Source organism: Corythoichthys intestinalis, chromosome 11 (assembly GCF_030265065.1).
Source record: "Corythoichthys intestinalis isolate RoL2023-P3 chromosome 11, ASM3026506v1, whole genome shotgun sequence".
In the NCBI taxonomy this organism is placed as follows: Eukaryota; Metazoa; Chordata; class Actinopteri; order Syngnathiformes; family Syngnathidae; genus Corythoichthys; species Corythoichthys intestinalis.
The window spans coordinates 53,414,263-53,430,895 of record NC_080405.1 but is presented as its reverse complement, the minus strand read 5'-3'; the positions used below and the strand labels follow the sequence as shown (position 1 = coordinate 53,430,895).

Genomic DNA, 16,633 nt, shown 5'->3' with positions numbered 1-16,633 from the left:
GTGGGTCAGTGATGCTGTGGGGCTGTTTCGCTTCCAAAGGCCCTGGGAACCTTGTTAGGGTGCATGGCATCATGAATGCTTTGAAATACCAGGACATTTTAAATCAAAATCTGTTACCCTCTGCCCGAAAGCTGAAGATGGGTCGTCACTGGGTCTTTCAGCAAGACAATGACCCTAAGCATATGGCCAAATCTACACAGAAATGGTTCACCAGACACAAAATCAAGCTCCTCCCATGGCCATCTCAGGGGTGCTAATAATTGTGACACACATTACTTGATGTCAAATATTTTTTTCTTTATGTGGGATTTTTCCCCACTGAATAAATGCACTTGTATTGAAGGTCGGATTTTTTCTATTTTTTTTCCATTAAGGTCCCATATTATTTGAATTAAAAATATATATATTAGAAGCTAAAAACACATCTTTTTCAGGGGTGCCAATAATTATGGAGGGCACTGTCTATAACTTAAGTCATTATATAACACAAATCAAGTTGCTTAAAAGTTGGTGGGGACAATTTGAGCATCCTGAAAAGTTGGTAGTGTTTTGTCCCTACCGTCCCTATGTAAACCTACGCCCTTGTGCCCCCCTGTCCCAAAAGTTAAACTCCGCCTATGATCACCAAATCGTGAGATCATTGTGATCATGAGCCTTGTACTCAAATCGTATCAGGACTTTCTCCCTGCCCTGATTGCATGTCGACTTCTCATCAGGTAAACACTGTATGCATGCATGTGCACCATCGTGATGGGATTACCCCACCCGAGGACGTAAAACCTGAAGCCCACTCACTCATTCATCTTCCGTCTATTTGTTCAATTCACCTGTAGGGCTTCCATCCGGCGCTAGGACCCAGGGTGCGCGATTCCCATCTCCAGCTGCTGCAGACCCAAAGCTCGGGCAATAAGATCGCGAGGACAAGCAACAACAACAAAAAAACATTTTCCCAAAATTTTTTTGCAACACCCCCTTTATTTATCCACAGAGCGCACTCGTCGGGACCACCGGCTCGGAAGCCACCCCCCTTCGCGCTCTCTCTCTCGGCGGACGACGGCTCGCTTGTTGCACCGTGTGCACACGCAGGCTTTGCGGCTGCACACAGCTCGGAGCGCCAAGGTAAGAAGACGGCGCAATCGCGTGCGATTACTAATAACAAAGACGTAACCGGCAGAGGAAGGGGGCGCACATTTACACTAGGAGATTGCCGACGAGTCCAAACTCTGGCAAACTTTGACCTGGATGTGTTTTCATTGTCGTCGTCGTCTCGGTATCTTCTCTCGCTGCTATCCCGCGGCATTGTGTGTTAGAAGGGCTTCCCACACAGACACGAGCAAGTTGAGATGACACGCCGTTGTCCGCAAAGGCACATTGCGTCGAAAGGTTACGTTTGGAAAGTAGGCGAGAAGTGATGCATTCAGGTGCCGAGCACGAGCCGTTCATTATTAGCGAGAACGTCAACCTCGTCTGCCTGATGTAATTAATGACTTGAGCCAAAATGGATACCCGGTGGCCCCCCTTCAGGTGAACTTAGACGGGACATCCTCGTTTAGTCAAGCCATGGCGGCCTAAAATAGTCTCCCAAGAAAGATATGAAGAGGAGGGGGGTGCCCACTTTGAAGGCGAGTGTCTTGTCCCCAAAACACACATACACACATAGGCCCCACGCGATAAACAAACACTATTATTTGTGTATTTTTTTTAATTTTTTGGGCACTTCCGACATCGTCATCCGATGTGGCGGTTACAGAGGTCGTCCCAGCCCCGGAGAGGGCGCTGACTACCGGGACTACCCGCCCGCTTGCCCCGGTCAGCGGCGGCGGAGCGGAGCTCCCGTTGCGTGATGTGTCTGAGTGGACTCCCGACGACGTTTCGGCTTCTGAACAAACGTCTCTTTCCTGTTTGTGTTTTGATTCTTAACAATCGCGTTGACGTTAGGGCAATCTGTCAGCGATGTGGCTGCCTGTGCGCAGCCATTACTGGGCGAATGGCGAAGGGCATGTCGGAAAGAGGCTCCCACATGCCGATGATCCACGCAGCCAAATAGTTTCAGCCCGGACCGCTGGAGTGCTTGTTGACACCCGAAGCAACTCCCTGCACTAGAGGTGGAAACTAGGGGTGTGACAATATATCGAAAAAGTAATCTATCATCAAGGGGCGTAGGTCTGGTCTCAATATTGGTAGGGACAATATAACAGCCAGGGGCGCTGGCAGGGATTTTGGGCCCCAAGATATCACTTTGGGCCCCACCACCAGTGCCGAGGGACACACATTTAGAGTATCAACTACGTAATTTCCTGCATTCTGGTGAATCTTTACTCACTAATTTGTGCATTTTCTGCATTAATTTAAGATGACTATACACTCACCGGCCACTTTATCAGGTACTAGGGCTGGGCGATATGGCCTTAAGTACATATCACGATAAATTGAGCAGATTTACCTCGATAACGATAAATGACAATAAATTCGCCCAAGCAAACTGCTATATAATTTGAAAATTTGAATGAATGCATGGAATACAAATGAACAGTTTCTCGTTAAATTTATTTACCAGCTTTCAATTTAACAATTGCACATGCAGTCTAAACATTAAGTATTAAAAAAAATCTTGGAAAACAATAAGAATTCTTGTGTGAACATTTATAACAGCTTGTATGACTTGAAAAATATCATCACTTGAATTTCATTAAATTCATTCCGCATTGTTATACACTAGATAGTGGCATACGTTTCGATATTTAGAATAGATACAAATACGACACATCCACCCACCCCCCAGAAATTATACTTAATTAAAAAATAAAATGTTTCACAAACCTTTTCTTTCTTTTATTCGGCTCAATTATTTACATCTTATGATTTTGGAAATCCTTACAGTATTCAATAAATAATATTCCTGTTCCCAAGCACTGTGCTTACAGTACTGTAATTTTTACAAAAAATAAACAATACATAGTTACTCCCCGTCATCTAGGATGAGCCACTTACAAGACTAGCACTGTCGTGTATTACAAATACTGCTTTGAACACATCTTCACAGACAAAAGCAATGACACAGGCTTAAAGAGGTCAACTTTAATTGTGTAAATCACACTTAATGACGACACGATCTCCTGGTTGAAATAGACGACATCCACTTAATTCTATTGAAGATACAGGATGTAATGCTGAGGCAATTTGTCAACTTTACTTTTAAAAAGAAACGTGCACTGTTTATCCAGTAGATGGGGCTCTTGCAGTGTGTCAAACAGTGATTCAATTTAGGGCAATTGTCATAAAAGAGGTTCATTGTTTCAGAAAGCCTCGGGTTTTCCATCCCTATCTGGAACCCGTCAAGAGTTTACTTAATGTCTGGTGAAAGTTTGGCGAAGCTAACTTAAGCCCGACTTCATCCCGTTTACTTGTAGCGTTAGCCGCTAGCGTTAGCAGCTAGCGTTAGCCTACCGGGCTTCTGTTTGATTGGCTTCCTGAAAACCATGTGACTCCAAACGTAAGCACACTGTCTGCTTTCTTAAAGAGGAATGAACATAGCCGAACAACACAGAGTCAAAGCGGGATGAAAAGACTATATTTTCTTCTTTTATTAAATTACCGAATTTACCAACATGGTCAAAATTACGTCGGTCATCGTGAAGAATTTCGGTAACGGTAAATTTTCGGTTTACCGCCCTGCTCTATTAGGTACACCATGCTAGTTACGGGTTGGACCCCCTTTTGCCTTCAGAACCAGTGGCGCCACCAGGGGGTGGCCAGGGGTGGCCATGGCCACCCCTATAAATTGGTTGGCCACCCCACTGGCCACCCCGCTTGCCAGTATATCGCTATATTCAGGGGTGCACATAATTTTTTTGCCCAGGTTCTCACAGGAGGACCTGGAGATGTGACTTGGTCCTCATTGAGCTGGAGAGCTGACCCGCCTGATGCGATAAATTTATGACAAGCTTTACTTAGAGTCAATTAACTTTAACTAATTATATTAACAATTAATGCTTGATTAACATCAACTGGCACAACAAAATTGCCATTACTTTGAAGTGAAATGTAAAGAAATAAAAAGCACCAATTCAAAATAAAGGGCTTTATGCGGCTCCCACATTAACTCCGAGCCTTTTTAAAAGTGGGATGTCCTCCTCATAAGACCTCATTGAACGTGCATGTTTAGCTTTGTAAAATGCGAGCAAAAACACGTTTGTCAGTGCATGTCGCTGTTCATTACCTTTATTCCGCCACTTGTCCATACGGCGAGTGGGGTCCTGTTTGACATCGATAGTTTGCTTAATTGCCACATGCTCTCTGTTTTTTTCGTGCTTTTCAAAGTTTGGATGGCTGAAATTCTTTGACCCTACATAAAATGCGCTGCTCTTATCGGCGACATTGGGATTCTCGCGGCACATTTTGTACCGCATTTCCGTGCGAGCATCATTTGCTTCTAGCCATGGTACCTCCTGTAGCCACTTTTCAGCAAAAGTCCTTTTTTTCGGTAGCTCCGGTGACGTCTCTGTCGTCTGTCTGTCTTTTGACGGGGGTGGGGGAACACGGAAGTCATTACTCAGTGTGGCCTGCCTCTTCGACATTTTGAGAAGTTATTTTCTCGTGTCCGCCGCAAATACAGTGTTCAGCCATCGGTACGCAAAAGCGTATGGAAGCCGTTGAGGGCCAGCGCGTTTGTCTACATCCAGTACGCATGCGCGCATGCGGACCACTTATGTGCACCCCTGGCTATATTGTTGTAGCATCAGTTATGTATTTCATTCCAAATGAATGCATTTATTTTGTTTTGTTAAATGTAGGGCTGTCAAATTTATCGCGTTAACAGGCAGTAATTAATTTTAAAAAATTGATCACGTGAAAATATTTATCGCAATTAATGCATTCGCGGTACGACTCATTCACGCATTGCCGCAAACAGCCTACAATGGCGCCGTTTTACTTGTATACAGAGATATGAGGCGGAGTGGAGTAGATGCAAGCATTCATTGGGGCCGTGCTTTTATGGGAAGCGATGTGGGGAAGAATGCCAGGAGTTGATCTTTTTCATAACACCCTGTAGTGTACCCAATGCAGAGAAGATATAGACCACACACAGTCATGGTTGCACCACTTCCCATCATGCATTTGGGCAGAACAGTTAAGTCGCTACAGTATCATTTACTGAAAGCTCAACAAATACACTAGATGGCAATATTTAGTCACAATATACAAACTCACATTTATCCTTTAAGTATTACAAGTTTTCCTATCCGTGGATCCCTTTCACAGAAAGAATGTTAATAATGTTAATGCCATCTTGTGGATTTATTGTTATAATAAACAAATACAGTACTTATATACAGTATGTTGAATGTATATATCCGTCTTGTCTCATCTTTCCATTCCAACAACAATGTACAGAAAAGTATGGCATATTTCAAAGATGGTTTGAACTGCGATTAATTACGATGAATTAATTTTTAAGCTGTGATTAACTGGATTAAAAATTTTCATCGTTTGACAGCCCTAGTTAAATGTACACCTTATGCCTAATATATACATAACATAATAAAACAGAATTGTTGTGGAACTCAAAATGTTGACTGGACAGTTATGGACTATGCACATGAAATCATTAATAACATCAAATATTACACAATACACCAAAGTATATCAGTAGCCGTGTCCTTAAGTCTTTCTGATAGTTTTCCCCTGACCTTTTTACTGCAATAATATAATGAAAACCTGAAATTAATGGCTTTTAGTTTTGGCCACCCCAAGATTTTAAGTGGCCGCATCTGGCCACCCCTATGGAAAATTTCTGGAGGCGCCACTGTTCAGAACTGCCTCAATTTTTCGTGGCATAGATTCAACAAGTTGCTGAAAGCATTCCTCAGAGAGTTTTGTCCATATTGACATGATGGGATCACACAGATGGTGCAGATTTGTCAGCTGCACATCCATGATGCGAATCTCCCGTTCCACCACATCCCAAAGATGCTCTATTGGATTGAGATCTGGTGACTGTGGAGGCCATTTGAGTACAGTGAACTCATTGTCATGTTCAAGAAACCAGTCTGAGATGATTCCAGCTTTATGACATGGCGCATTATCCTGCTGAAAGTAGCCATCAAAAGTTGGGTATATTGTGGTCATAAAGTGATGGACATGGTCAGCAACAATACTCAGGTAGGCTGTGGCGTTCCAACGATGCTCATTTGGTACCAAGTGGCCCAAAGAGTGCCAAGAAAATATTCCCCACACCATTACACCACCACCATCAGCCTGAACCGTTAAAGGCAGGATGGATCCATGCTTTCATGTTGTTGACGCCAAATTCTGAGCCTACCAACCGAATGTTGCAGCAGAAATCGAGACTCATCAGATCAGGCAATGTTTTCCCAATCTTCTATTGTCCAATTTCGATGAGCTTGTGCAAATTGTAGCCTCAGTTTCCTGTTCCTAGCTTAAAAGAGTGGCACCCGGCATGGTCTTCTGCTGCTGTAGCCCATCTGCCTCAAAGTTCGACGTACTGTGCGTTCAGAGATGCTCTTCTGCCTACCTTGGTTGTAACGGGTGGTTATTTGAGTCACTGTTGCCTTTCTATCAGCTCGAACCAGTCTGGCCATTCTCCTCTGACCTCTGGCATCAACAAGGCATTTCCGCCCACAGAACTGGCGCTCACTGGATATTTTTTCTTTTTCGGACCATTCTCTGTAAACCCTAGAGATGGTTGTGCGTGAAAATCCCAGTAGATCAGCAGTTTCTGCAATACTCAGACCAGCCCTTCTGGCACCAACAACCATGCCACGTTCAAAGTCACTCAAATCACCTTTCTTCCCCGTACCAATGCTCGGTTTGAACTGCAGGAGATTGTCTTAAACCATGTCTACATGCCGAAATGCACTGAGTTGCCACCATGTGATTGGCTGATTAGAAATCAAGTGCTAACGAGCAGTTGGACAGGTGTACCTAATAAAGTGGCCGGTGAGTGTATATTTATGTAAACATACAACGTATAGAGCAGGGGTCATGAATTAAAAATCCTCAGGGTCCGAAATTAAAAAATTACAACAATCTCGGGTCCGAAAATATTTTTAATGCTTCTTTTTTTCCCACAAAATACAAACGTATCTTTACGTGGCCATTAGAGGTGTGCAAAATTTCCGATTCTTAGATTATTCGCGATTGGGCCGTGGAAGATTGGAGAACGATTCACAAACATCCAAATTCCGATTATTGAAATATGCCAAGTAAAGCAGAAGTACAACACACTCAGCGCGCCGCGCGGTCTTCGGGGCGCAATGAGGAAGAACGCAGTGAGAGTAGCTAAACATCATGCTTCTCATTACCCGGCCCCTCGGGTAATGCCAATGCTCAACTCACGGCTCTAGCTCAACTCATGCCATGAGATAAAAAAACACAACAACATACCTGAATGCTGCCGAAAAGCTGCTACAAAGTACGTCATCCACATAATGTTACGGTAGATATCATTTATATAGGACTAGATGCACCACAGATATGGTAGCGTTAGCAGCATATCTAGAAAAAGCTAGATGCCGTCGTTAGTAAACGGCCGCCATCTTAAAGCAGTACACTTCCCTGCAAGGCTGTTGTAGCGAACCTTCCAAGCAAACCTAATTAACTTTTGATCTAAAATACTCCTAAATCGGTAAAATATTGACTTGAATCTATCTTTAAAATAGTTTTGAAACTTTCACATGTCGAAAGGAGACAAAAGGGAAATGATGGAATAACGGGAGCAATTTTAACAACTTTAACGGTTGATTCACAACGTTAAATTAATTGAATGTAGTTTAAAGCTGCTGTTACAGAATGGGGACTGGAGTTTTTTATTTACTGTTATTTTTGTATATTTGTTTACTGCTATATGTTAACTTGATAGTGAAATAGTAATTTGGTTTAGCCTGAGAGTATTTTTGAACAATTTTGGAACTAATGTACAAAACATTTAATTTAAAAAAAAAAAAAAAAAGGAGGGGGGGGGGTGAATCAATAATCGTTTTATAATCGAATCGGAGCCTCTGAATCGTAATCGTAATCGAATCGTTAGGTGCCCAAAGATTCCCAGCTCTAGTGGCCATGCTGATAATTACAACATTCAAAAATGTAAATAATATATAAAAGGTGCATAATCATATTGAGCCCTTAATTCCGCTATTTTTAGAGAATGGATGGCAGAGTTCATAGGGAAACTTTGCGAAAAAGCTGCATGCTTTGTCTCATAGGCTACGTTCATACTACAGGTCTTAATGCACGAATCCGATTTTTTCGTGTTTTTCCGACTCGAGTGAGGCATTAACTTGACGGTCTGAACGTGACAAGTCGCATAGAACTGGACCATTTCAAATCCGATCTGGGTCACTTTCGTATGTGGTTCAAATCCGATCTGGGCCACATTTTTCCAGACTGTCGCAGCGGTCTGTACTGTCCAGTCTCCGGAATCGGAATTCATGCACATAATTACGTCAGCAAACAGCAAGAGGCACGAAGGACGGCAGCAATGCAGGCATTAGCGCCTAGCTTGAACTCTGCTTTTAAGCACGAGGCGGGCTTGACTACATGACCACAGTCATAAAAAAAAAAAAAAAGATGAAGAAAGGATAACCCTGTCAATTTTCGATTTTAATTCTGTGCGCCGAATGAGCAATATTTCATTATTGCACACATGGCCGAGTCGGGGCAAACTGACGCACCCACGTCATTTCACGCACACACGTCAAGGCTTATGTGTGTGCGTGTATGCGTTCTATCAGTCCATATAAAATTTGAAAATAAAACTAAACGTGGATTATTAATGTCTGTTATTTGTGTCCTCTTTTTAACAAGCTAAATATGATAATCCCTGGAATGACGGATGACAGCCAACATGTGTGGTCATTTGTTTTGATGCTTATGCACATGCGGGTCGTCTTGCTCAGCGCGTGTCGGACTGCGAATTAGTGCGCATGCGTAATACTTGAATAGTCTCAATGGACAAAGGCAGTCTGAACGGGCATGCCAAAAAAACAGATATGACAAAAAATCGGATTTGTGCGTTAAGACCTGTAGTATGAACGTAACCATAGTGCCTTTTCAAATTGCTGCTCTTTACAAGCGCTACCGTCTCTGAACAGATGAGCCATAGCGGCCTTGTGCTGCCGCCAGGTAAAATGAAAAAAAATGTGTCAGTCCACTCCTCCTTAAAGGGATCCTCTATTTTTAAGACAAGTAATTCTTAAACAATGTTAGTATGAGTTAAAATAATTTGATATTAAAACCCCTCTTAATGTTTTGTTTTAATAAAGTTTGTAAAATTATTTTAAGTGATAGGTCGCCATTCTTGTTAAGTCGCAGTGCGTGACGTCACTGGTCCCGTTGCCGAAATTCCAGCGTGTCACTCGTTAGCTTTCCCAACATGTCGTCAGTTCTACCCTTCCTATTTGAACCAGATCTGAAAAGTGAAGCGCAGGACAGCACTGTCGGTCGTTCACAAGACGAGCTTCAGGGAAAAATGCGTGCAGCAAATACCTGACAAGACAAAAGTTGGGCAAAACTGGTGATGCGAGACTGTATGCTGTTTGGATCTCCGGTTGGGAGCGAGAGTGTATGCTGTCCGGTTTTATTAGCAGATATTCAAGATAAGAATATTGCGTTTTCAAACTTATCCCAATATAATTATGTAGATTGTTAGCATCCACAGCTGTCGTGTGCTTTACATACAGTACAGGCCAAAGAGCACACCTTGTGCAATCCATGTCTTGTACATGATAACGCATGGTAGCTAGGATACGTGTAAAAAAGTACCAAAAAGGGGAGAAGCTTCCACTATGCACATTTATTCACAAAAAATAATATTTCCACCTTGACCACTCTTCACTCGGGAGCTCAGCAGTAAGCAAACGCGTTCCCTGACGAACTCCAACATTGTTGTGAGGTCCACGTCAGAGTCACTGTCGTCACTGTAGCGTGCCATAGTGCTTTAATTATTTGGTATGATTTGGGGAAAACTCCCACGAAGAATAGTCAGCATAAAAGATAGCAATAGTAATCCAAATCTGCGTTTTTTACTCACTCGAAGATCCAGGAATTAGACCGATCCCATGGCAATGTCGCAGCCGTCGATTACACAAAATAGACTGATCCGAAAAGCCGCTGTGGGACCGACGAATCAAAAAAATGGACAGATCCGAAACCAATATTGCAGACGTGGTGGGACCGTCGGATCCAGAAAATAGAAAATCCCTTACTTGATTGAGGATCCAGGAAAAATGTTTGGGCGCCAGTTGTAACGCGTGGTGGGTAGGGTACGCGAATACAGGGACCAAAAAGGGGGAGAAGCTTCCACTTATGCACATTTATTCACTAAAAATAATAATTCCACCTTGACCACTCACTTCACTCCCCTTGTTTCCATTTGACTGGAAATTGCATCCAAAAGCAGCACATCGTGGTATTTTACTTCGCGAGTTTAGGCAGCAATAAGCAATTGTTTAACATGCTACACATTTGGAAAGATACCAATGACGTCATCACTGCGAGCCCGCAAACCATGGCGCCAACTAACGGTCAGAATATGGACTAAATATCATAAAATATTGCCATTGATTTAACATTTTACGTATTTCTAACAACATATTTTAGTACAAGAGCGTAATTGTGGTTTATTAGAGCCTGCATGTGTTTAAGTTAGAGGATCACTTTAAACACACTGTTTTCTGCAACAATCTTGCATAGTTTTGAGCACGCCATTTGCCGTACCTTTTTCGCCTCTTCCTCCAACTTCATTCGGCTCAGTATTTGGCTGTCACTCCGCGGAGTCTAGAAAGCGAGTGTGAGACATGCTGTTCTAAAAATAACTTTCAAATGCTTCACTCCCATTGGCTGACTCACGAGCGTCACCGCTAAGTTTTTTGTTTTTTGCCAACCTCCGCTCTGCAAACCCGTAGACAAAAATGATTTTTGTTGTTGCAACGTGTATTAGTTGCAACAGCTTGAGATCCGGTCCAGACAGCTCGGGGGTCCGGAACCAGACCGAGGTCCGCGGTTCCGTGACCTTTGGTATAGAGCAGTAATGAATAGACTGATATCATCGATAAGAAATGTACTGAAGGCCATCATTTACAATCTAAATATACAGTGTATTACAAAAGTGAGTACTGCCTGCTCATTTCTGCAAATATTTAAGTGTATCTTTTCATGGGACAACATTGACAAAATGACACTTTGACACAATGAAAAGTAGTCTGCGTGCAGCTTATATAATAGAGTTAATTTATTTTCCCCTCAAAATAACTCAAAATATAGCCATTAATATCTAAACCCCCTGGCAACATAAGTGAGTACACCGCACGGGAACTACGTACATCCCTAAATGTCCAAATTGAGTACTGCTTGTCATTTTTCCTCCAAAATGTCATATGACTCGTTACAGGAATGCTGTCAGCATTGCTGCAGAGATTGAAAACCACCATGCTTGACTGTAGGCATGACACACTTATCTTTCTACTACTCACTTGGTCACCGCCACACATGCTTGAGACCGTCAGAACCAAACAAATTAATCTTCGTCTCATCAGACCATAAGGCACGGTTCCAGTAATCCATGTCCTTTGTTGACATGTCTTCAGCAAACTGTTTGCGAGCTTTCTTGTGTACCGTCTTCAGAAGAGGCTTCCTCCTGGGGTGACAGCCATGCACACCAATTTGATGTAGAGTACGGCGTATGGTCTGAGCACTAACCGGCTGACTCCGCACCTCTTCAATTTCTGCAGCAATGCTGGGAGCACTCCTCTAACGAGTCACATGACATTTTGGAGTAAAAATGACAAGCAGTACTCAATTTGGACGTTTAGGGATGTACGTAGTTCCCATGCGGTGTACTCACTTTTGTTGCCAGGGGTTTGGATATTAATTGCTATATTTTGAGTTATTTTGAGGGGACAATTAATGAACTCTATTATATAAGCTGCACGCAGACTACTTTTCATTGTGTCAAAGTGTCATCTTGTCAGTGTTGTCCCATGAAAAGATTCAGTGCCTTCCATAATTTTTGACACCCCTGGTTAAGATGTGTTTTTTAGCTTCTAATAATTTTTTTTATTCAAATCATATGGGACCTTAAAGGAAAAAAGAGAAAAATCTAACCTTCAATACAAGTGCATTTATTCAGTGGGGAAAAAATCCCACATAAAGAAATAATTATTTGACATCAAATAATGTGTGTCACAATTATTAGCACCCCTGGTGTTAATACTTTGTACAACCCCCTTTTGCCAACAAAACAAGGTCTGGGGACTGAGATGACCATGAGAGGAGCTTGATTTTGTGTCTGGTGAACCATTTCTGTGTAGATTTGGCCATATGTTTAGGGTCATTGTCTTGCTGAAAGACCCAGTGACGACCCATCTTCAGCTTTCGGGCAGAGGGCAACAGATTTTGATTCAAAATGTCCTGGTCAACATTCAATCCATTCCGTTTTGCAGAATGTCCTAGAATGATTTCTTGCACAATGTATCGATAATTGCTGTATCACCATATCGTGAGATCGTTGTGAGAGTATCGTATCGTGATCTACCTAAAGGTTCCCACCCTCACTTACCACCGCAATGTATTTTAACAAACACTTTTTGGGGCAAAAAGAGTTCACAAATTATTTTTACTAGGATTTTTTTTTTCCAATCACGAATTCTCTCTGGCACTAATTCGACTCGATAACTCTACACCGATCGCACCCTTGTGCGTCTGTCATTAATTCCTGACTAGTACAAGTGTTGAGAAATGTAGGAAAAGAAGCTGATCCAGGCCTTTGTTATATTAAGTGGCCTAATTATAGCAAGGGCTGCTTAACCACCGAGACAAAATGTGATTATGGAAGGGGATGAGCGCTGGGTCATATACTGTGTATTATTTTTTTGTTGTTGAAAACTCATTGGCTGCCATTGACTGAGCGAGACGTCCAATTCACGCCCCCCCCCCCCCCTTCTACCGCTAGTCAAAATGAATTGGACGTCTTGCACAATCAATGGTACTAGAGATGCAGCAATTAATCTATTAATCGACAACTATTCGATTAGCAGATTAATCGACAACTATTTTGATAACCAATTCATCATTTAGGACCTTCTTCACCTTAAACTTGTATAAATTCTTGAAATCATAACATACAGTGCATCCATAATGATTGGATGTATAATAATTACGTGTTTTTTAGCTTCTAATAATGTTTTTTTCTCGAAATAATATGGGACCTTAATGGAAAAAAAAGAGAAAAATCCAACCTTCAATACAAGTGCATTTATTCAGTGGGGAAAACATCCCACATAAATAAATAATTATTTGACATCAAATAATGTGTGTCACAATTATTGGCACCCCTGGTGTTAATACTTTGTACCACCTGCTTTTACCAACAAAACAGCACCTAATCTTCTCCTATAATGTTTCACAAGATGGGAAAAGACAGAAAGAGGGATCTTCAGCCATTCCTCTTTGCAGAATCTCTCTAAATCATGCAGAGACCTGGGTCCTCTCCTCTGTACTCTCTTGACTGAGATGGCCATGGGAGGAGCTTGATTTTGTGTCTGGTGAACCATTTCTGTGTAGATTTGGCCATATGTTTAGGGCCATTGTCTTGCTGAAAGACCCAGTGACGAGCCATCTTCAGCTTTCGGGCAGAGGGCAACAGATTTTGATTTAAAATGTCCTGGTATTTCAAAGCATTCATGATGCAATGCCCCCTAACAAGGTTCCCAGGGCCTTTGGAAGCGAAACAGCCCCACAGCATCACTGACTCACCCCCATACTTCACAGTGGGTATGAGGTGCTTTTCAGCATGCACATCTTTCATGGCACGCCAGACCCACTTAGAGTGTTTGTTGCCAAAAAGCTCAATCTTGGTCTCATCTGACTAAAGCACACGGTCCCAGTTGAAGCCCCAATACCGCTTGGCGAACTCCAGACGTTTGCGTTTATGATTGTGAGTGAGGAAAGGTTTTCTCTGTGCATGCCTCCCAAACAGCTTGTTGGCGTGTAGACAGCACCTCATAGGCAGTCATCAGCCAATCAAGCGTTGCGAAAAATGGACTGGCACATTCAGCAAGTCAAAAGGGGTAAATGTAATTCTGAACATAATGAAAATAATTCACTTAATAATTGTAGGGTCAATTCTATCCTTACAACATATGGACAGACAATCTAAATTATCCATATACAGTGCCCTCCATGATTATTGGCACCCCTGAAAAAGATGGGTTTTTTTAGGCTCTAATATATATATTTTTTTTAATTCAAATAATATGGACCTTAATGGAAAAAAAGAGAAAAATCCAACCTTCAATACAAGTGCATTCATTCAGTGGGGAAAAAATCCCACGTAAAGAAAAAAATATTTGACATCAAATAAAGTGTGTTACAATTATTAGCACCCCTGGTGTTAATACTTTGTACAACCCCCTTTTGCCAACAAAACAGCACCTAATCTTCTCCTACAATGTTTCACAAGCTTGATTTTGTGTCTGGTGAACCATTTCTGTGTAGATTTGGCCATATGTTTAGGGTCATTGTCTTGCTAAAAGACCCCGTGACGAGCCATCTTCAGCTTTCAGGCAGAGGACAACAGATTTTGATTGAAAATATCCTGGTATTTCAAAGCATTCATGATGCCATGCACCCTAACAAGGTTCCCAGGCTTCAACTTCAACTGGGACCGTGTGCTTCAACTGGGACCGTGTGCTTTGGTCAGATGAGACCAAAATTGAGCTTTTCTGCAACAAACACTCTTAGTGAGTCTGGCGTGCCACGAAAGATGCGCATGCTGAAAAGCACCTCATACCCTCTGTGAAGTATGGGGGTGGGTCAGTGATGCCGTGGGGCTGTTTCGCTTCCAAAGGCTCTGGGAACCTTGTTAGGGTGCATGGAATCATGAATGCTTTGAAATACCAGGACATTTTCAATCAAAATCTGTTGTCCTCTGCCCAAAAGCTGAAGATGTCTCGTCACTGGGTCTTTCAGCAAGACAATGACCCTAAACATATGGCCAAATCTACCCACAAATGGTTCACCAGACACAAAATCAAGCTCCTCCCATTGCCATCTCAGTCCCCAGGTTTCAACCCCATTGAAATCTGTGGGGTGAGCTGAAGAGGAGAGTACAGAGGAGAGGACCCGGGTCTTTGGATGATTTAGAGAGACTCTGCAAAGAGGAATGGCATCTTGTGAAACATTATAGAAGATTAGGTGCTGTTTTGTCAGCAAAAGGGGGTTGTACAAAGTATTAACACCAGGGGTGCTAATAATTGTGAAACACATTATTTGATGTCAAATAATTATTTATTTATGTGGGATTTTTTCCCCCACTGAATAAATGCACTTGTATTGAAGGTTGGATTTTTCTCTTTTTTTTCCATTAAGGGCCCATGTTATTTAGAAAAAAAATTAATAGAAACTAAAAAAAACACATAATTATTATGAATCCAATAATTATGGAGGGCACTGTATATATAACTTCTCAGTTGTAAATATCAGATTTCTTCATTATATTTTTGTTAAGTCAAAGAAGCACATGAAAAAAATGTGCTTTTACTTTGGAAACAGATTCACTTTTTTTGCCAATTTGCCAAAGGGGCTGCAACAAGTAATCGATTAAAATTGACTAATAAATTTATTGTCAACATATTTGACAGTCGATTTTTGCCGGCAGCTATGAGCAGTCCAGTCTTTGTTTGTGTGTAATGTGAGGCAAGAAAGAGAGAGTTCACTGCTACACTCAGGTTGGGTTGCTGAATCAATAATATTACGTAATGTCGAGTTAGATTGTTTTTTGTGTCGTTTGATCCAGTGTGCCACCAGAGGTCAGTAAATTAAGCCGATTGCATAGTTTGTATTTGTTGAAGATGGAGCGCTAAGGTATTTGGCGATTGTGCTAATCAGTGTACTAAGCGTCCATTTGTAGTGTGATTTGGAGAAGCATATTAGTGCTTGACTTATTGTTCGATAGTAAAGTGAATAGTAAATTTCTTTTTTAAAAAAAAACTACACACATAAACCCAGTCATATAACAGCTTAGAGTCTCATCACAAACACACATTTAAACTGTATAAATTGTCATACAAGAGAGTGTGCTTTCGAAATTGGACTTTGTCTTCATTGTTACTTACAACATGTCTAAAACAACTTTCAAATGTGAAGGTAATTGAAAAAAGTGACATTTATACAATTAATCGATTAATTAATTGGCTGATTAATCAATTACAAAAGTAATCGCTAGTTGGCCCTAAATGGTACTCAAACGTAGGTGTGTAAGAAAATATCATAATGGTGATATACAGTTGTATGAAGAAGGCTCTGAACATTTTGGAGTTACATAAATTTATGCATAAAATCACAATCAAATGTGATCTGATCTTTGTCAAAGTCACACAGATGAAAAAACGGTGTCTGCTTTAAGTAAAACCACCAAAACAATGTCAGAAGCGGGAAAAATAAGCATCGCATTTAATATTTTGTGGCCCCCTTTGGCAGCAATAACTTCAACCAGACGCTTCCTGTAGCTGCAGATCTGTCTAGCACATCGATCAGAACTAATCTTGGCCCATTCTTCTCTACAAAACTGCTGTAGTTCAGTCAGATTCCTGGGTTACTTTGGGTTTTGGATCAT

The 16,633-nt window shown here is 41.6% G+C and overlaps 1 protein-coding gene across 1 annotated transcript in view; it reads left to right on the top strand.

Moving 5' to 3' along the window:
• The first annotated feature begins 622 nt into the window (after positions 1-622).
• bcorl1 (BCL6 corepressor-like 1) overlaps positions 623-16,633 on the top strand; it is a 54,851-nt gene continuing 38,840 nt past the window's right edge. The window contains exons 1-2 of the mRNA XM_057850974.1: positions 623-716; positions 834-1,119. Of these exons, the coding sequence (XP_057706957.1) occupies positions 699-716; positions 834-1,119 (304 nt within the window). The 5' untranslated portion in view covers positions 623-698. The remainder of the gene's footprint in view (positions 717-833; positions 1,120-16,633) is intronic.